The sequence below is a fragment of the Lepidochelys kempii genome, chromosome 1, assembly GCF_965140285.1.
Source record: "Lepidochelys kempii isolate rLepKem1 chromosome 1, rLepKem1.hap1, whole genome shotgun sequence".
Lineage (NCBI taxonomy): Eukaryota > Metazoa > Chordata > Testudines > Cheloniidae > Lepidochelys > Lepidochelys kempii.
Window position 1 is genome coordinate 254,406,681 of NC_136380.1, and position 22,466 is coordinate 254,429,146.

A 22,466-nucleotide genomic window follows, 5' to 3' on the forward strand; every position below is an offset into this window, starting at 1 on the left:
TTATTCAAACCCCAAAGGCTGAAATCACAAAGAAAAACAAAAAAGTGTTGTCAAATCACTCAACCACTACTGTTTTATGTTTAGTTTGGTTCAATTCAGTGGGTACAGCAGCTAAAAAAGGCTGTCTTCTGGATTCCAGTCTTGCGGCCCATTGAAATCAATGGGATTGATTGTATAAAAACTGTGGGATTGGGATTCTGGTGTTTTAAAAATCGAAACAATCACAATCTCTTCAATTGCCTCTCCTCCTACCTTTTGCCCTACCACAATGTATGGAAGGGCTCTGATTGGTGCCCTCCCTTAACACATACATACACACGTGTACCCTGCACTCTTCTTCCTCCGACAGGAAATTGAGACCTTCCAAATCTGAGCCACTCCTTCCCCTCTCTCTTCATGTGCAGATCACTCTGTGAAAGCTACTGCATTCCCTCCACAAGGGAGAGAAGGGGTGAGTAGTCATCCTTTTCCAGTCCAGTCTCAAATGCAAGAGAGGCCTCCTTGATACAAAATCTTTCAATAGTCAGATGCTCTGCAAATCCAGAGACAAGTCCACCACATGCAAACTGCTAGTCTTCAGACGTCCCAGAAAGCAAGCCTTTCCTAGAGCAGTAGCCTGAGGTGCTGCTGTCTGGCATGGTGAAGATGTTCTGACGATCGTCCTGGGAGATTTCAGCAGCCATATTGACAACCCCTCCAATACAATGGCCTAAAACCTCTTCGCCGCATTTTCCATTTTTAGTTTCTCATAGGTAACATCTGGCTCTACACACAGAGCAGGTCATGCTTTGGACCTGAATTTTGAATGGGACTTGGCTATGGATTCATCAATTTTTGAGGCCAGCAGTGACTACTAGATCATTTCCTCTCACTTAAAAGGGGGAACCTAACCTGATATAGAGGACACAAGAAACGGCCCCCTATGCTGGACTGACCGTCACTTCCTTCAGGCTGGTTTCCAGACAAAAAGGAAGGTAACGTAATGGCCTGGGCCCAGTCAAGTCCAAAACACACTTGCAGGTAATGCCACCCCACCAAATTGCTGTAGGATAGACGGTCTGTTGAGTCACTGTGACCACTCATTAAACACAACCATTGATGTTCTAGTATTGGAATGCCTGCACCCTCCTCATTGCTCCCATAGATCTCAGTGGTTCTCTGCAAACCTGTAACAGAAGGAGTAGAAAGGAAGAAAATTCAAGTGTTAGTGATGGAGAACAGAAGCAAATGCAGACAGGCTGTAGCACAAGCAATTCTTGTGAACCTACTCTCAGGCATGTATCAGGGGGTACCCGTGTTAGTCTGTATCCACAAAAACAACAAGGAGTCTGGTGACACCTTAAAGACTAACATATTTATTTGGGCATAAGCTTTCGTGGGTAAATCTGTTAGTCTTTAAGGTGCCACCAGACTCCTTGTTGTTTTTACTCTCAGGCATGAAACATGCAAAGTACTCCCACCTCTTCTCCACCTGAGCAGCCATAAAGTCACAGCCTACCGGAGATTTTGTCTATGAATCACCTTGTTTAGGACAGGGTGTCCCACTTTAGTCCCAGAATTGAGCACTTTCCACTACAAAGAACTATCTGCCTGACTTTCTGAAGAAAATCACCCACATCTGAGATTGCTTCTCCATTCACCAAGAGCCATACAATGAACACAGAGCTGACAACACAGTAACTTGCCTCTCTGAATTAGGTCCTTTGACAAAACAGAAAGTCCTAGAGGTGCTGAAGGAAAATGTAAGTCAGCTCCTGAAACTCTAGGCCATTCCCTTTTTTAGCTGGAGAAAGAGAGCTGAGAGCACCTGGTGACCTTTATTCTGCTATCTTCATTGGCTCCCTGTTCTATACTGGGTCAAATTCAAGATGTTGGCCCTCATCCGCAACAGCTATGTTACCCCAGAATTATGGAACCACCAACCTCAAGAATGGGAGTCACGTAGAGAGGACAAGTTTTCTCAAGAACTGGCCCATAAATCTGGAGTTCCCACCTGGAGGAGATCAGGCTGACTAAAAACTTCAGCACCATCAGAGCAAAATGCAAAACCCACTTCTTTGCCTTAACCTTCCTAGAATAGAACCACATTAAAAGTCGACAACATCTGGTCCCTGCTGACTAGTGGGAAGAGAGAGGAACGTCTCCAAGTGTGCACTTGTTATTATTTTGGGAGCCAATCTGATACCACAATGATGGGGACCACATAAGAACTTAGATTGGTGGGTAGATGAAAGCCAAGTCAGGCAGCAGGGAATTCATTTGCCTGAATCCAACCCTCTTCTATGCCCACAAGGGCCCTGACTGTTTTTCCTACCACACCAGCCCTGATCATCCTGAGGATCAAGTTAGGCCGGCACGGAGCTCCATTCTGTTGCAGAGAGGGGCTCAGGATTTGGCCCATAATGTCTATGGAATGTTTTGTGCTAGGGCTGTTCTCCCAGCTCTAAGCCCTGTCCTGTATTTTGTATATTATATTATATTAATTATATATTTCTATTTGTATTACTGTAGTGCCTAAGAGCCCTAGTCATGGACCAGGACCCCAGTGTGTTAGGTGCTGTACAAACTGATCAAAAAGACAGTCCCTGCCCAAAGGTTTATAGGCACAAATTACAGCATTGCATTGATTATTCCCATCCTGCTATGTTTCAAAAATACTAGTTGTGTCTGGGTTGTCTCCCAGTATCTGATATTCTAGCTCACCTATTTGTGCCTTTTGAAGTGTTCTTCAAAAATGGGTGTTTTACTGCTTGCCATTTTTATCACCTCCTTTGGTTGATGTTCTTCATAGGCATCACCTTATTAGATTGTTCTTTACTGGCTGTTTCAAAATGGATTGTTTCAAAGGACTACAGCTCATGTTAACTATGAATATCAACTTTGTTTGTTCTGCAGGGGCTATGCAGTCCTATACATGGTCACTCACATACACTGTGACAACAGCTGCTGGTTCACCTGCTGAGAACTCGCAACAGCTGCCCTGCATGAGAAGTCCTCATGTGCCTTCTTCATCTGTCACACACAGGATACCTGTTTACCCCCACAGAGAGGACCACGGGTAGGTCACTTTCCAGTTTGTTTATTTGAGTTTTAAGGACTCGTCTAAATTTGCAATAATTTTTTTTTCAAAAGCAGTTGGAATCCAAGGTCTGTTTCCTGAGGGAATAGATCGTCATTGCAAATGTGATAGCGTTGTATGGTTATATGGTCTCTCACATATTTCCATTTATTCATTTAAAACATAATGCTAGTCATAAACACAAGGAAACCTGGAAAATAAGTTCTAAAGGGAGAAGGACTGGATGGATGATCTAATTAGGTTTCTTTCTATCTCTGATTCCTATTATTCTATGTCAATGGCCTAGATATGTCAAGAAAAGCTAACCCTCCTTCACCAAGCTAGTTGCTAGTCTCACAGAGCAACAATTTCCAGGGTTTGGAAAGACAGACAATTTTTGAACTAGAAGGAGAATCCAGCATAACAAATGTGTAAAAGCCTCGGAGTAATGCTGACCAATGAAAATAGTAAACATTGACATAGCACAATTTATTAAAGATCTTGGAGCACTTTACAAACTTTAACAAAGCCTAACAACACTTCTGTTAGAAAGCAATAGCCATTCTGTATATTCCCAACTTATAGGGCTCTGTATCAGGCTCAGAGAACTCCTCTGTCCCTTCCACAACTAGCCAAACACCATAACAAAATCACCCATTGGGCAGGCCCATGCATGTACCAGGATTAGGAGTGTGGGAGATGTTGCTGATAGCCTGCGTGCAACACAAGGTGAAGACTTCTTACTGAATTCCTCAAGCTCTGTCCACAGTTTCCATGTGTGGAAATGCATACTCCATAGTGGAAGATAAGAGATTCATTGCTTTGTGGAGAGCCAGCACAATATCTATGCACCATTGAGGGCTTTGGTCCTCGATCTGGGCTGAATTTCACACAAAATGCGGATCCTCAGCCTGCCAATATATCTGAATGGAGAGAACCTCTTCTGGCTTTTCTAGAACAATTTCTGCTGGAGCTACTACCAGTCATCACTGAAGATGGATACCCTCTGGAATGCAAAAACTTTGTAGAGTACTGATGAGGAGAGCACCTTAAAGGGCTCAAGAGTTTTTACACTGACTTTTATTTTACCACATGACTGGGCTTAAGACAGAATCAAGCTCAGAGTCATTTTGAGTCATGCTCAGAAAATGTAAATGTATCTTTTTGTACTTGAGGCCGGTTGTGCAAAACAAAATGAAAGCTTCATGATAAAAGCAGCTTTCATGACCATAAATAGTGAGGGATCATTACTGCTTCCCTCTGAATTTGAAGTGGTGACAATAATAGATAATATAAGACTCCAGACCTTCCTGGGAAGATGCTGAGATAGTGACATTCAGCTGTGTTTTAAATGAGGGGATTTATCAGACATTTCTTAATTAGCTTGATTGTACTGGTGAAAATATTATTGAAAGTGGCAAGAGTGTAACTTCTTGTTGTGGCCTTTTCTTTTCTTTTCTTTTCTTTTCTTTTCTTTTCTTTTCTTTTCTTTTCTTTTCAGAGGCTATGTAAAATTATTTACTCCTAAAGCCCAGTTAAACTGTCCAAGATGGGAAGGGGTTAGTGAGACTTATTCTGGAGAGTAGGTGGAAAAGTCGGAAACCTCGAGCACCTAAGCCCGATGTGCACAAGTGCGCAAACATCCTTTAACACAGTCAGAAAACATTCTTCCAAAATACCAAATGAAGAAATGTATATTGTGTATATCAATGGCACCTCCTAGGAGATAATGGAGGATAACAAGACAGAAACTGCTTACCTTTCTTCTACGAACTGCAAGAGTCACGCTAACAGCAGCATGGAAAACCTTATAATTGTCCACCCCTTGGGAGGTCTTGGCAACTCTGCAGTACCAACCTTTGTCCTGAAATCATCCTTAGTGGCGTGGTCTGTGTGCCACTTGCCAGACAAGTGCTATAGGCACCTTAGGTGCCAGGCCTGAAGGCACTGGCAGGTTCCAGTTAGACTCTGCTAGCTGCCTCCAATCACTGGAGGGGCCATGAGAAAGCTTGCCTCTGTGACCTAATGCCTTCAAACTGCCCTGGAACCTTCCCTTTCTGGTGACCTATATCCCTTCTGAGCAGGAGGAAAGGAGCAGCAGCAAATTCACCCTCATTCACACTGCCCTCTGTTGGCCTGTTACTGCACAGGTGATTAATCACAACCTCCCGATTACCCAGGAATCCAGATAGCTTCAGGTGATAGAATCATAGAGTATCAGGGTTGGAAGGGACCTCAGGACATCAACTAGTCCAACCCCCTGCTCAAAGCAGGGCCAATCCCCAATTTTTGCCCCAGATCCCTAAATGGCCCCCTCAAGGATTGAACTCACAACCCTGGGTTTAGCAGGCCAATGCTCAAACCACTGAGCTATCCCTCCAAATCCTGGTAACAGAGAAGTGCAGACATCAAAGACTGTCTCTCTTGTGCTCTCAGTGCCTATCTTGCTGGGCCCAGGCATCATGAAAGAGGAAGCTGCCTGTTTCAAATGCAGATGGGGCCTGGAATGGGGCAGGGAGATTAGGGCAAGGAGCCTACATGCGTGAGACTGAGACTGGAGGTTGATGGTGTGGGTGGGAGGGGAAATTGGGAGTTGAAATGGGGAGAGACGGGGATTAGATGAGCAAGAAGACTGAAACTGGTGCAGGGAGTCCAGAGGGGTGAGACTGAGGGCTTGTCTACTCTTAAAATGCTGCAGTGGCACAGCTGCACCTCTGCAGGGCTTCACTATAGACACTACCTAAACAGAGAAGCGGGATTCTCCCACTGATGTAGTTAATTCACCTGCCCTAGCGCTGTCTTCGTGGGGATTTAGGTCGGCTTTGTTACACCGCTTAGGGGGTGTGGATTTTTCACACACCCCTGACTGACATAGTTAAGCCAAACTAACTTTATAGAGTAGACCGGGCCTAGGACTTGCTGAGCAAGAAGATTGGGAGTAAGATGAGATGCCTTAAGAGTGGAGACTGGTACTGGCTAGTTGAGAAGAATGGGATTGGAATGAGGAGCTGGGGCGGGGAAGACACAGGACTAGGACAGGGTTGCATTGGAGGGCATGGGACAGAAGGGATCAAGTTTGGGGGAACAGGCAGACGAGTCTGTGCCTACTAGAGCACATTCCCCTACAGAATTTGAAATGGAAACCAAGATTCCTGAGGCTTGTCTACATGGCGTGGCAGAGCGCACCAGAGGGATGTGATCTGCAAAGCGCCCAGCTGTGCTGTGTAGACCCTGCTGGCACGTTCCAAAAAGTACCTAGTTTGCATTAACGTGACCTAGGGACTTTTTAGAATGCACCAATGGAGTGTACATAGGGCAGTTAGAGTGCAATGTGTCTGAACACTTTAAAAACATACCCCTCTATGGGCGAGCAGCAGTGACCACCAATTTGGGCAACTTAATGTACTCTCTCTACACACAATCACATCATACATAATTTGAAAGCTTATTATGTCTACCTTAAGATGACATGTGATGGGGAACTGTCAAATGGTGCCATTATCATAGAAAGAGGGTAAACAATTACACCATCAACACATTAAAATGGCCACTTTGAAATATTCGCATTTGTTTCTGTTATTATTTCAAGACATAAAAATGGATTTCTTTGGATTTCAGAGCATCACGACAATCAAAAGAGTAAAGCAAAATCTAATAAATTAGTACAGTTATCATTGAACTGTAATAGCACTGGTGACATCTCTAGTCAACATCATTATCATCACCTTGTTCCTTATGATTTCTGTCAAGAGTGTATTGGTTACCCAGTCTTCATTGCCTTTGTATACACACAGTTCTGTGCAGGAAAGATTGTTCTGACTACAGACAGTTGATTGTGCGGTGACGCCTACTGTTACAGGCACAGATAAGGTCTTGTAGAAGCTCAAATGCCACTGGCCCTTGAAGAATACAAGAATTAGCTCATCATCCACATTTGCCCATCCATGTTGCAATGATGATCCAATATCTGGTTTACCTGTGTGTGTGAAGACGTCCAAATCTTTGTCTGCCAAGATGCTCTTTTGACCTGCTCTTCAAAACTGTGGTCGTGTGGTGGGAGTTTGGCCGATGCCGTGTCCTTTCTGATGGCTACATTGAGCCAAAAGCAATGTGGGTCTTCTTTTTCACACTGGTCATACAGCACTGCTACCAACTTCCTTATTGCAGAAATTGTGGCTTGTTAGTCACACTCTCCCAGTTTGGCAAGATCTCTGATGAGGTAAGCTCCCTTTGTTTTGACAAACTAAACACAGATTTTTCCCCTGAATCCCAAATAGGGATGACACAGATGCATCCTATCAATGCAGGTACAGCAAGAAGTATATTGCAGAATTCAGGAGTGTATGAGTGTGTCACAAACTGCATGCACAGATATGAAGTGACACTAGTCAGTCATGCTTGTAATGGTGCCTGGTTTCAGTCCACATGCTATCTATGTGTTCCATTTATGGAAGGTTGTGAACAGCAGGACCAAAACCTCTGTATCAGTTGACCTAATTGCTATGGTTCCTTTGACACTAAGAGACTCAAAAGCCATATTGGCACATATAGCATGCAGAAGCATCCTTCTGTCCACTTTCTCTTGAGTATTGTACACGGCTTGGGCTTCTTCAACATCTCTATTGGTGATGGACTTTGCTACCTCACCACTGGAAAAGTCTCCAGCAAGAAGGAGTGTTTGTGTTGGGTATGCTCCTACACACTTAGGTGCATTTTGAACCATGTATTCATAGAGGAATTTTACAATGTTTGTAAAATGTCAAGTTTAGAAACTTTTTCCAGGGAGGCACAGGGCATCCACCAATCACCTAGTATTTCTTGCGTCCAACCTTAGATCCTGTCCAGCGCTGTCTTTCTGCAGTTTTAATAGTGTTACTGTTGTCATATCTCTCAAAGACTTCAATTACAGAATTAGCTTTGTGAAATCCCAGGGCCTTCCTCAAGAACTCAGCAGCCAGTTCACTGAATGTGTGGAATTTATTTGTCTCCAGCCATCATTGTATGACAGCCATGGCATCTCTGATGTATACAGTGGTTTCTTTGTTGCATGCTCTTAGCTCATGGATTCTTTCAGCTTGAGCTTCCAGCTGATGCACTAATTCAGCTTTGTCTGTTCTCATTGTTTCATCAGCATGAAAGAGGAACATAGGCACAGGTCTTATTGGGTGACTAAGAACAATTGCCATTGAAACATCATCTCTGCCTCTTGCTAAAGATAGGGCTCTGTGGGAAACAGTTTCTGCACTTATAGCTGCTGTAAGTGTCCCTCCTTTGCCAGACTTAAATTTGGTCTTCTTGGCCATATTAGCAAATGTTTTGATGCCAGTTTTCCTGCCTGGGCTGAAGAAGCTACATGACCCATCAGAATCAAGGGTACCTCTCCTAAATCTCTCCATTTGTTTTTCACCAGCATCTACTATTTTCAGTAGAGACTCTTGTACATCCATTGTTACATGAAGTCTAGTAGATACGTTGATAAGCACCTCTGGATGTGACTCAGGGTCAAATGGGTTTATCATATTGTTGATGACATAGTTAGTAAGAGCTGTAACATAGTCTTCATCCCTCTTCAGTGCAGAGGGAAGAACTTGCTTTGTGGACTTTGCTTTGTCTTCACTTCTTTCTCCTGTAGCTTTTGCTTATTCACTCAGGACATGTTTTGTGAGGGGCATCTGACGAGCTGGCTTCTTTATTCTAAGTCCTACAACCCCACTGCTGCTTTTTGAGTCTTTGATGACAGTTTTCTCTGTTCCCATGTCACTCCAAATTCTTTTGGAAGAACCAGGAGTCTGACACACAGCAAATTCCCCAGATTAAAAGGCACTGTGTACTACTTCAGGAGAATTACCATAACAAGAATGTAGATTGGTATCTAACTGGCATAGTTGGGCCTGTTTGCAGTAAAGAACTATGGAAGCCGGCATGCTGTGTGTGTAGGTGAAGTTTCCAATCCTCCTGTCAGCCTGCATAGAATCATAGAATTGGAAGGGACCTCGAGAAGTCATCTAGTCCAGTGCCCTGCACTCAAGGCAGGACTAAGTATTATCTAGACCACCCCTGACAGGTGTTTGTCCAATCTGCTCTTAAAAATCCCCAATGATGGAGATTCTGCCACCTCACTAGGCAATTTATTCCAGTGCTTAACCACCCTGACAGTTAGGAAGTTTTTCCTAATGTCCAGCCTAAACCGCCCTTGCTGCAATTTAAGCCCATTGCTTCTTGTCCGATCCTCAGAGGTTAATAAGAACAATTTTTCTCCCTCCTCCTTGAAACAACCTTTTATGTACTTGAAAACTGTTATCATGTCCCCTCTCAGTCTTCTCTTCTCCAGACTAAACAAACCCAATTTTTTCAATCTTCCCGCATAGGTCATGTTTTCTAGACGCTTAATCATTTTTGTTGCTTTTCTCTGGACTTTCTCCAATTTGTCCACATCTTTCCTGAAATGTGGTGCCCAGAACTGGACACAATACTCCAGCTGAGGCCTAATCAGCGCAGAGTAGAGCGGAAGAATTATTTCACATGTCTTGCTTACAATACTCCTGCTAATACATCCCAGAATTATGTTTGCTTTTTTTGCAACAGCATTACACTGTTGACTCATATTTAGCTTGTGATCCACTATGACCCCCAGATCCCTTTCCACAGTACTTCTTCCTAGGCAGTCATTTCCCATTTTGTATGTATGCAACTGATTATTCCTTCCTAAGTGGAGTACTTTGCATTTGTCCTTATTGAATTTCATCCTATTTACTTCAGACCATTTTTCCAGTTTATCCAGATCATTTTGAGTTTTAATCCTATCTTCCAAAGCACTTGCAACCCCTCCCAGTTTGGCATCATCCACAAACTTTATAAGTGTACTCTCAATGCCATTATCTAAATCGTTGATGAAGATATTGAACAGAACCGATACCAGATACATCACAGTGCTAAAGGCAGGAATAACTGAGACAAGGTCGTCACCACCAGCAAGGGATAATCTCCTAGCCAACTGGAGATGGTAAAAAGCATTACTCGTGGATGCTCAGATATGACAGCTTAGCCTCAGCAAGGAATCCAACAACATTCCTAAATTATGGACTGACTTGACCAATTGTGGGTGTAAACCTTCCGCAAAAGGAGACTGCACCATAGAATAACGTAAGAAAGCCAAGGCTTACCACTGACCACCAGAAAATCTGTTGTTGGCTTTGAGCCTCGTGCTTCCCTGCAAAGGGGAGCAAGAAGCAAAAAGACTCCCCAAAGGTGGGTTGCAGTAGAGTGGGTGACAGCTCCATGGCATGCCCCTGCGTGTCCTTACAAGGAAGCTGAAGAAGCCTTGTCAAGTGGACATCACATGGTTGAAAATATGTGAGTTTGGAGGAGTGAGGGCAGGGACAAGGAGCTGCTACCATATACAGCATGCTGTCCTAGGACCCTGCTTAATGCACCGCTGAGCGGAAATGCAGTGCTGGTCGAACTGACATTATCTGCCCCAGAGAGAGAGCACAGTCATGGCAGGAGGAGTCATGCTGCCATCAGGAGGAGTTGTTGTGCAGAGGCCTACACTCTAAGATGTCCAGGGTAACAAAAGTCCAATTCAGACTGTTCTATAAAATTCTTTGGAAAAAGGTATAAAAAGAAGACAGAATAAATGAGTCCAGACAAAAAGGTCTACTGAAACCACCCAAGAACGGTGTTGAAATCATGACCACTAAACAAGAGAATGGAATTGGAAATGAATGGACCAAAATTGGTGTGTCAGCAAGCAGGCCTAAATAGCAAACACAATGATGAGGGGATGAGCTATTATTCCTATCACCCCCTTTCAGCTCATTAAAAAAGAGACAAGGAGGGGGGAAGGTATCAAAACACGAAGGCTGGAGACAGGTGAACTGAAAGGAGTGAGCTCAACCATCATGGTTGCCACCCCAATCTTCTCCTGGAACCCACCCTGACACCACTGGGCCTTCATTGACCTGATCCTGACAGATGCCCTGACCACACTGAACCAAAGAGAGGGACACAGCTGACATCACCACCTCTACCAGGCTAAATCCCAAATGTCTGTAGGGATGTGAGACTTGGGTTGTAGCTGTCATGCCCTCCCTTGAATATCATTTTCCTTTCCCCACCTTATTTCTTTTCTTTCTTCTCTTTTTGCCTTCTAAAACGAGTCTGGCTTAGCTGGCTAAGATTGTATCTTTCACAACCCTGTTGCGAGCCCATGACAAGAGAGGCAGATAAAAGCAATGGCTTAAACAGCCCAACACTGGAACAGCTTGCCAGATCTGGGAGTAATAGATAGGACTGTGTGCTCCGGGTTTCTTCAGGAGTGAGATTACAAGCAAGATTGAGCACCAGAGACAGAAGCTGCACTTTGTCTTCACTGTGCTTTTCTCTCCCCTCGTATATGTTTTTCTTGTTTTGTTTTGAAAGGGATCAGGATTGGACTTTAACAACAACAGCAACTTCAGCCCATTTCAACTATCTTTTTCTCTCCCCCCCCCAAGACAGTTATTACATCTTTAATACCATCTCAAAGACTGTCGGGCTGGGGTTTGCTAAAAACTCTACAGCTAAAGGGAATGAAGAAATGCTTCCTTTAATGCATTACATTTCAAATGCTTTCACTGCTTTTTCTTCTTTTTCTGTAGCTTTAATAAAAGTTTAAAATGCTTTTAATAGTGGTTGATTCCATGGGGCTAAGCAGGGCGAGGTCTCTGTACTCAAAACCATGAATCATGTTTAATGTTGTATAGGGACAGGGTCATGTTAACATCTTTGACTCTTGGGCCATTTATTCCATTCCAATTAACAGAGAGTGGAGGACCCAGTGACCCACCCAGATGGACCAGTCCCACATATGGAAAACCTCCCTATTAATGCTTGAGTCCCACTGTGGTCCATCCTCTTCCCCTTTGCTTTGCTCCACCTCACGCTTCTGAATGAAGAGAGGCCTCTGGCCCCGGTTTTTGAAAGCAATCCTTTTCAGATTGGGTGTCCTCCTGTCATTTATAAACGTACCTGTTCGTTTGACTGGTTTACAATATAGCGCAGTATCTCTAGTGTGCTAAATTGAAGACTAATAGGAGATGGTTGAATGTACCCAGACTCTAGATCTATCCTGTGCACCTTATAGTAGTCTGTTTAAAAGATGTTAAAAATAAATAAAAATAAAATGTAAATGAGCCTCATCCTCCTTCCCCTGCCCCCCCTCTCCCATCCCTATATCAGTACCACGTCTAGCTAGTGTACATTTTTAAAGCCTAGTACTTTAGAGGTAGAATAGCATGTAGCATTTACATGGCCATGCAGAGGCAGGGAGACTGTAGAGTCTCCATCCCTTACCCCCTCTTGTGTGACCCACCTAAGGATTAACCAGAAACATTCAGAAAAGTGCAGGAGCTTCTCCCTCCCCCATTCTGACCTGTGCTGGAACAGCTGTCCCAAAAAAAAGGGGTAAGGAGAGAAGGGGAGTAGGCAGAGCCGTGACTCTGTCCCTCTGCTCAGCTGCACAGGAAGAGTATGCTGTACCCCTTTAAGGGAAGTAGCAAATTACTTCACCAACCCCATCATCAGTGGGGAGCACCCCTTGCCCCAGTGCAAGGCTATGGCTACATTTAACAGTTTAGCTCTCAAGGCCCAGTTCTACCATTCTGGCTCATGCTGAATAGTACTTCATTGTGTGAGTAGCCGCAGGAACCGCCTCCCTGAATAGAGGACTATGGAACACTAGTAAAAGTGGCCAAACTGGACGCTTAGAAAGCACAACAAATGACTGATTACAAATCACGCAGATACATGGAGTCACTCTATTTGCTCAATGTAGAGCACATAATTACACTAAGTGACATTTGCATTTTCGAGCTGAGTTGGGGTAAATCTTCGTACAGATTGTTCTTCAGAGCATCTCTCTCCTATGGAAACAAATGCAAATATATCTGGCATACAGCATTAGAAAACTACAACAGAACTCGTAGCTGGAATGCCATTTTTATGAGTACTAAATGTGTGGGGGGGTTTCATTCATTTTAGGTACACAGGAAGCTACAACTATGGTAGCTATAGCAACCAGCACCCCTATCCAATGCAGAGTCAATATCCATCTCTATCACATGACACTACTATTTCTGGACCACTTCATTACTCAGCTTATCACAGAAGCTCTTCACAGGTAAGTCTGTTGTCTTACTGCCAATGCATGATTTAATGTATTAAATAAAGATTTTAAACTATCTGTAATCAGCATTCAAGCTATTTTAAACTGTCTTTAATACGTGGTGTTATATGCTATGCCCTGATTTTTACTCTCAGCTTTTATAGACTATAGCGGTCTAAAATTCCTCATAAACATTTTTATCATGGCTGCAGATTCTTTTGCCAAAAGTGACTTTAATCTGTGAAGTTGTTTTTGAATGCTATGATCTTAAATGCAATTGATGGGATTACAAAAAACGTTTCTTTGCCAAGCACCAGTCTAAAATATCAGTTTAAATAACTGAACATTTGCATTAGCTGTTCTGAAGTGAAGGAGACGTCTCATTTGTAATAAATGTTTTAAAATAGCAGACATAATTCATCTGATGCTAGGATTGTAGTTCATTCTTTTGGAACCTTTGCCTTTGAGTATTGATTTTTATTATTATTATTATTATTATTATTATTATTATTTTATTTTTGGCCCTGAGCTTGTAACAAATACTGCTTGCATTTCAACTCGTAAAACAGAGGCTCAATATTTTACTGCATTTCTGAAACTTATATTGGCATCTAATTAAATATGCTTGGTGAAATCCTGATCCCACTGAATGGGAGTTTTGCCATTGTCTTCATGGAGCCAAGATTTCATCCCATGTTTCTCATAAAGTTGCTTTAAGAACTTTTGTAACTTGCAGCACAATTTGGACTCTATCTATCCATCTATCTAATCAATCATGTAATATTAAAATCATGTCCATTTATTAAAGCTGTTTGTCTGTATGAGCCCCATAATGGCTTGAGATGATATAAAGCCTATGTGCTGGCTGTTTCAAACATATGTACTGGGCTGTTATGCACTTCATATTTAGGATTTGTATCTGGCTGAGTCAGTCATTTGATTGTAAATAAAAACTATGGGTCTCACTCCCGGCCGCATTACTCCAGTTTTCATTTAATTTAAATGGAGTTACATTGGCATGAAACTAAAGTAGTACAGTGGTGAATCAAGCCCTGTGTCTTCTGACTCAGGTTTAGTTTCACTGATTGGGAACCACTCGCACTTTGTTTCTGCATGTATTGTGAAGCACTTTTGAATTCCATTGCATGAAAAGCACTATCTTAGTCCCCTTTCTATTCTGCGCCTCATACTGTACATTAACTACACTATTTAGTCATTTCAGTTCATAAAACTGTGCCTGTCAGAACCAGCATGGGATTTAGAGGTGCAGGCACAGCCGTTGGCAACAGGACTAGTATGGATCCACAAAGCCGTGAGGTTCTGGGGGATACACAGATGGTGCTGACCTACTGCACAGTGTGGAGCACAGCTCCATGAAGGCTTTGTGTCTTGGAGCATGCAGGAAGCAGGTAGGGGCAGGATTCTGGAGGAGGCAAAGTTGGGAGTGTCCATCTGAATGGATCCTCCTATCTTTCATCTATAGGGAATTTAGGGAGACACATAAGGGGCCACGGAGCCTACTCCAGTCATTAGGCTGGAGCAGCTTTCACGGAGGATGCAGTAGGTCCTAATGAATAGAGCATTGGCCTTGGACACAGGAAACCTGGATTCTGTCCCTGGCTCTGCCACTTGCCTGCTGGGTCACCTTGGGCAAATCACTTCCCCTCTCAGTGTCCCAGTTTCCCCTTCTGCAAAATGAGGATAATGATACTCTGTAAAGCACTCTGAGATATATGAATGAAAAGTGCTGCATAAGAGGTAGGTATTACTAACAGCTTGACAGTGACTCAGTGGCCTGTGTGAAGAGATTCCTCCCACAATTTCCTATGCATCTTCCAAGCACCTAGCCCAGACAGTTATGCCAGGTGCTGGGTAGAGACTCTAACCTTTAGTGCAACAGCTATATCTACAGTAAGAAGAATGAGTGGATATTTAGGTTTAGTAGTGCAAGACAAGTTTGTATGTATCCGTTTTTCACTACAGTATGTATTTTTATGTTCTGTAACAAACCTTTTAAATCAAAGACTTTTCACCTTTTGGAAATCAGTTTTCCATCTCAGTTATTAATTGCAGAAAATATATAATAACAATTGCATGAAAAACAATCTAAATATGTGATCTAAGGACACATGCACTGGCTCAGAAATTATTGAAGCACATGTGTCTGTGTGTATAATAGAGTGTTTGGCTGTTGCTTTTGTTGAGAAATTTTGTCCCTTACTCAAATTTCTTATCCTCTTGTGACAGTCTTCAGTGTCAAACATAGCATATTGTTATGCAAATAACAATAAATAGAGATAACTACTTTGAGTGCACACTAATTTCATGGTTAAGGCAACATATGCAAATAAAATAAATTAAAATCATGCAACCATTTCGAGGGAGATTTCTTTTGCAAGCATTGTTGCTGTAGTCGACTGTCTCTTCAAGTCCGGGTTTCAAATAACTTTTCTGCCTTCTTCAGCTCTTGAACATTCTAGAACAAAATAGAACAAGTAGATGTGTCTTAACTGATCATATTTCAGAGCAGTTACCTCAGCTTGAATTGAGTATGTTCTTTCTTACCCTGCTGGTAAACTGAGATTTTTTAATGCAGAATATAGTCAGCAAAAGCCTATTAATGTGCTAATTTTACATTTAAAGGAGCTATAAACTGCACCCAAAGATGCAAGAATGCTTCCAAGAGTTTTAATATGACATTGGCTGAAATCAGGTGTTTTTTTTTTAAAGTTTAATGGAATGCTGTAAAATCTCTGCACTGATAAATGTTGTCATTTTATTAGTCACCCTTAATGCATAACAACTTAATTATGTGTTCTGCACTGAAAAGGTAAAAGAGGTATTATGAAGCCACATTTGTAAGGGAAACCTGCTGCAAGGAATCAGAGAGCAGAAGTCATGACTTTGCAAAATCAAAACAAAATGGGCCAAATTTGCAGGGCCCTTTGCAGACACAATTCCACTGAAGTCAGGGGAGCTGCACCCATTTATGCCAGGGGTGAAGTTTGTTCCATCAGTCTGCATGGGCTCTTCAGTCAAGTGGCATATATTTACCAGTGGGTTTTTTTTCAAAAGAAATATTTTTCCATAGTCCACATTTGGTTTAAATAGAAAAGCCTAGTTGAGCATTATTTAGTGTACTGCTTACCATGTTCATTACAGTAGTGCCTAGGAGCCCATCAAGAACTGGGTCTCATTGCACTAGGCCCTGTACAAACATAAGAGACAGTCCCTGCCCCAAAGAGCTTACCGCCTAAGTCAGTGGTTCTCAACCTATTTACCATTGTGGGCAGCATATACAGCTCTCTATGTTATGTGGGCCGCATTCAGAAAATATATATACTACCTGTATGGCACTGAGGATGTCACATGGGCCGCAGCTGTGTGCTGATTGGGCTGCAAGTGGCCCGTGGGATGCGGGTTGAGAACCATTAGTCTAAGTGGACAGATCAAACAAAGGAGCGGGGAAAAAGGGTAACATGCAAGCAGAGTGAACAGTGTGATGGCTGCAAACATCAAGTTAGTCCCAGGATATTTTTGTTGCTTTTGTTTTATTATGTAAATCATTTTGATGGGCTTATGTTAGGAGAGGATTGGTTAGATTGAAAGACAAAGGAAGAGTGGGGGTTGAAGCAAACAGCCAATCAACACAGTGGAGTGAATGTTCAGAGGGAAAACTGCAGAAAGCAATCTGATGACTAGAGCTGGTGGAGACTTTTTTGACAAAGTGGTTTTTTGTTGGAAAATGCCAATTTGTCAAAACCAGAATAGTTCATAGGAAAGAGATAGTTTTGACAAAACTTTGTTGGGAAGGTTTCTCAGGTCCAGGGTGGCGAGTGGGGAGGGGAGGAAGAGCCACCTAGGATAGCCAGTAGTCAGGTGGTTTGGGTACTCACCTGGACAGGCCTGCCGATGGTGCCCAGACGATTTAAAAGGGCCCAGGGTGGCAGCCAAGAGCCCCGGCCCTTTTAAACCTCCCAGGCAGGCCACAGGTCTCCTAGGTGCACACAAGCCCTCCGGACCCCGTGCTTTGAGGGGCCGGCGCAATTGGCCAGCGCGGTTGGTCCCAGAAGTGATGGGTCGATCCCAGAAGTGACGGCTTCGTCACTTCCACCCCGGTCCCTGCAGCCCCCCTAGGGATGGCCCTGGCCTTGGGGCCCAGAATTGCTGTGGGCAGGCCTGCACCTGGGAAACATGAGTTGAAGTCCCTGATCTGTTTGATTTGGAGCAAGTTGTGTCTGTTTCTCACCTCTCTCTCTCTCTCTCTTTTATCAAATAACTTTAGAAGGTCTCGGTTTCATCTCAATGCAGAACAGGAAACATTTCCAAAATCTTGAAAATATTCATGGGACAGGAAAACCATTTCCCACCCAGTTCTACTAATGACATCATCAGTAGCTGTGGGCTCCTGGTTGAACTTCTTTCTGCAGCTGCTGTGCTGGCTTCAGTCTCTTGCTGGCTCCTCCCCGCACTATCGGCTTGCTCCAATTCCCACTTAAGTCAGTGGGGGTCTTTCTATTGACTTAAATTGGAATTAGATTGGGTCCTTTATGCAGAATCTCTCTAGATGTATCTTAATCTTAGCCTGAATATTTTTAAAATCCATTTGCCTTCTGGTGGCATCTGCTGATAGTTCTCAGAGCAGCTGCTTCCTATTTATAATTGCTCAGATTTAGCACTCCAGGTCTGGCTCACCAGCAAGAAGAGCATGGTGCATCAATGTGAAATGATCTACTGTGTGAATTTGCTAACTATTGTCTCATTTTCTAGGCAATAATGCAGAACTGCATATGATCATATGTGACTCCTGCAACTAGTGAAGTGTGCAATGTTTATACATAAACACCTGTGTATTGCAGGTTATACTTCGTAAATTAGCCATCTACCTAGTTTTAGCTGAGATGCTGCTGGTGTTACCTCATATTTAATAGGTCATTGGCAACAATTTTGTCAAAGAACGTCTGAGCATTTCCCCTAACAATTCATGGCACAGTGATGAGATGTATATTTTATTCATAATGTCACCGCCTAGCCAATCTGTGTTGTCCAAAGTCAGCTGAGATTTGATCAAAACTTTTGTCATGAGAAATAGAAGAGCTTTACCCTGTAGCAGACTATGACCCAGTGTATCATTCAGTTAAAATATTATTCCACTTTCTTTCTAGACACCCATCTTCTTCCTTCTCAAACTCCAGAAACTGTTTGCTGCTTAACTGGACACTGAGTAATTTAGGCTCCAACATTTTTTGTTTTGTAAAACATCAAGTACTTTCACTACACTTATCTTAATATGAAGAGCTGTGTTTTCATGAACACGAAACCATATTTGTCTTTAATATTTTTAAATGTCTAGTAACTGAACATATGACACAATACATTCATCTCCAAGACAGACAGATCAAACTGATTGATTTAAACTTTCCCCTATGATGTTGGAACCCAAACACAATAGCATTGCATTAATGTATAAGAACTAGGAAGTGACTCTGATTGGACACAGAATGCACAACTCACATCTCTAGTTTCACTGTCCAAAGAAAATGTCATGTAAATATAAGGACAATCCTCTTAAACCTGGGACCGCCAGAGCCAAGAGCATAAGCCTCTGTAGACTGAGGTAAAGGACTGTGGCCCTGATGCCAAAAAAACACTTACGCAACTGCTTAAGACCATTCCTATTTAGGACAGCACTTTTAAGCATGTGTTTAAGTCTTGTGCTGAATAGCGATATGTTCCAGAATTGGGACCTACTTCTCATAGTTAGAAGCTGAATCAAAGTCATATGTTCTATAGATCTTCATGGATTAGGCAGAGAGGGAAAACAACACATGTTGAATAGTGGATGACACAAACATTGCCAGGCCAGTGCTCAGCACATGTGACAGACCATGAAAAATGTGTCCCATGAGTTTCAGGAGAGGTGGTAATGCTAGTCTTTGATCTCCTCGTTGTGTTTATAGTGACAGCAATTTGGGGCAGCACATGGTTTGTTCAGTGCACACTGATGACTGGATCTCTACAAATGTTTATCTCTTTAAGGCCACAGTTCCCTTGGAATCCCAATATGACAGTAGTTTAGTTTATTGCATGAGTTTAATGTGGGCAGCGAAGTGCCTGGAGGTCTACTAATGAAACAGGATTATAACCCACATGTCTGTGGGTATATGTGACTGGACACACCTTCTGCTAGATAGCACACATGCATGTTTACCTGTGTACCTTCTCATAAATAACCTCTTCGTTCCTGCTAATGCTCACTGTGGTGTGGGATACACTGGTAGCACTGGTAACTCTAATACTACTATGCTCCTTGGGTGAAATTTGGGGTTGTACCTCTAAGAAGCACAGCAGAGAACTCACGCCCTGGGGTTGAGCACAGAGGTTAAGGTTGCTTTAAGCCATGGTTGCACTTTGCATGGGCTGTTCCAGGACTGGAGAGGCCCCCAACATAACTTAGTCCTGAAGTCCTGTCTAAGTTACAGTAGCTTTGCAGGGCTGCCCTATGGGCTGCAGCACTGCATGAGCAGCCCTGCCTCTGGCATTCCCTTCACAACCACTGACATGCCCCGAGGCCAGGTTTTGTGAGGGGTGGAGAGGTCCATGGAAGGCAGTCTTACTCCTGTCTATTTGCGATGCTTGCTCCAGGGGAGTTCTCTTCCACCTGGAACTAGTTCTTTTATACTCCCTTTACACCCTTCTTGCCTGCCTTAATGGGGCTAGAGAAGGGATGAGAACCTCACCCCAAGTGTACTATATCCCTACACAATAGCTTTCCCTTTTCCATATGTCCTCATCCCCCAATAACCACATTATAATCCTGGAAACTGTAATACCCATTAGAATCAGCCAGTTTCCTTATATTTAGTCATGACATTAAGAATAAATAAGGACCAATATGTCCAAATCCCATTTAAGAAACTTGAATTATTGTTCTAGAAGATATGAGTTCATAACTGTCCATCAGACTGTTATTTACTCAATTGAAATAGTCATGTACTTCTATTGGAAAGCAGAAAATGACATTTTAAAAAGTAAGCATTGGTAACGTTTTCAAAAGCCCCTAAGTCCCATTTTCAAAAGTGCCTAAGTCACTTACCCTACATCTGTGATGGGCCAAGACACACCAAATCTAGCTTTGTACAGAAAAGAGTCAAATTAAAGGTTAGAAAGGAACAACCAATCCATAAATAGCTTTTATTATTAAATTCCATTAGATGTTACTGTACAACTTTCCAAAAAGTTCATTTGTAACCAGGTCTTTAATACAGATATAACTTTTGACTAGGTACTTATGAATCCTAAAGATAATGTTTGACGTATATAATAATGACTTCCAATGCTGCTCAAAAGTGTGAGCTAATGCAATATAAAGTTAGAGCTGCGTTCATAAGGAAAATATTTTGCTATTTGGACAGAGACACCTTTCACCTTCTTGCATAATCAACCGGCTTGCTAAAGGGTAAGGATAAAGAGATTATTCTTCAGCCTTGCTCTGAAGGAACTCAGACTCCTTTGTTGGGAGAAGACACTTAACATAGTATTTTCTAAAATAATACTAAAAGAAATTGAGTTAATTTAAAATTTTTGCGGAAAGGCCTTAACAATAATCAGCTTAAAGTCACCCAAACTTAAAGGAGTTAGTGTTTCTTGTCTAGTTTAAACAGCAGTGGTAGCAGCGAGTGTGAGTTGACCCAGAAAATAGTAATTTCCTGTCAAGAGCCCTCCAACAAATGTCGCTTTTATATCTGGCAAAGATCACTAGGCCCCAGTGTTTTGAGTTCAGCATGCTTAAGCACTCTTCATTAAACCGGATGTAAAGTGTGAAAGGTGATTCAGGCAGCCTGGGCAGGCATCCGCGCAGATGGCTATGCTTTGGACACTCCAACAAGGCTGAATAGATGCTTCATTGGTTGAGTTAATAGTCAGGCAGGGGCCAATGGGTACTTTAAAAATATTGTCTTTCAATGGTCTCTTCACTGTAGGGAAAAAGAAGTCACTGACTCATTTGCAATTAGCTGACCTACCATTACAAAACTTTCCATGTTGGATTCAGTCATAACAGAATTTATTGTAAAACAGTAGATATTTGGAGTCCATATTATTTTCAGGCAATTATTCTTTTTATATTCGTGACACATTCATAAACACAGCTGCATCTGGGGTATTTGACTAAACAGAAAAGCAGCATACTGTATCCTGTCCCCTTATGCTCAGTCATTAGCCCTTGCTCTCAAGTAAGCCTCACTGCGACATATTAACTGAAAGTGGGAAGGCAGATTAGCTCTCCCTTTCAATGCATTATGGAGTTTGCTCCATAGGCTAAAGCTTAAATCCAAAAATGGCATCTTTTTCATATGTTCATCTACTCTACCTGCCAAGTGAACTGCATTGTGTGACTCCCTCATACAATGATGACATGGCATGATCTGGAGAACCTGTGAGGTTTCCCTAGAGACCGTTCGGTTTCCCTTGAACGTTGTTGAAATTTTAGAAGCCTGCTGTACATCCCAGAGAGAGCTTCTTCTGGAGTGTATAAGGTCCTCGTTCTCAGTTCATGCAAGGAGGTGAAGTCCTGGCTTTGAATCCCAGCCTTTGCCTCACATCTTCCAGTAGGAAATTGTAGCATGTCGGGATGGCAGAATGTTCTAATCTGATTAGCAAGAGGGAAAGTTGTTTAGAACATCAGGAAGAAAAGATTTTTTTAAGCCAGAACACTGGCTCCAAGTGTAACAAAACTTCAAGTTAACATTAAATTCTAATGTGAATTAAGAAATAAATCCATCACAATGTTTATAAGACAAGATCTTGATTCGGCCAATATAGTATTTTCCCAATTTAGCTCTAGTTCAGGCCAAGCTTCACACAGTGGGCCCTGGAGAGTACACATTTTTCATTTAAATTATTCCTGAAGCTTTTACCTTTTCCCATATGGTTCATCTTTATCCTTGCACCCAGTGACATAGGACAATTTGTGAACATTGCTCCTAAGGGGCTTCTGAGGCTAGGAAGGAGAACAGCTCACAGCTTTGGCCACTATAGAGTGGGACATTGCGGTTGATTTAATGACCTCCTCTGAACAGCCCTAGCCAACACATTAAGTTGGCTACAGATAAGGCCCTTTGTTTTAAGTTTTTACTGATTTTTACTGAAAAATTCCCAGGTTTTACAAAAGCTGTTATTCTGTTTTTACTATTTTCACCCAAATTTTGGACCACACAAGTACATGAGACTACTGATTGTTACATTACATTAGGTAGATGTGTT

General features: G+C 42.4%; 1 protein-coding gene across 4 annotated transcripts in view; it reads left to right on the plus strand.

The window, feature by feature from the left end:
• RFX4 (regulatory factor X4) overlaps nucleotides 1–22,466 on the plus strand; it is a 129,920-nt gene that overhangs the window by 101,903 nt on the left and 5,551 nt on the right. For all 4 annotated transcript variants that reach the window (XM_073324380.2, XM_073324390.2, XM_073324399.2 and 1 more), the window contains 2 exons: nucleotides 2,896–3,058; nucleotides 13,079–13,217. In XM_073324380.2, coding sequence (XP_073180481.2) covers nucleotides 2,896–3,058; nucleotides 13,079–13,217 — 302 coding nt within the window. The remainder of the gene's footprint in view (nucleotides 1–2,895; nucleotides 3,059–13,078; nucleotides 13,218–22,466) is intronic.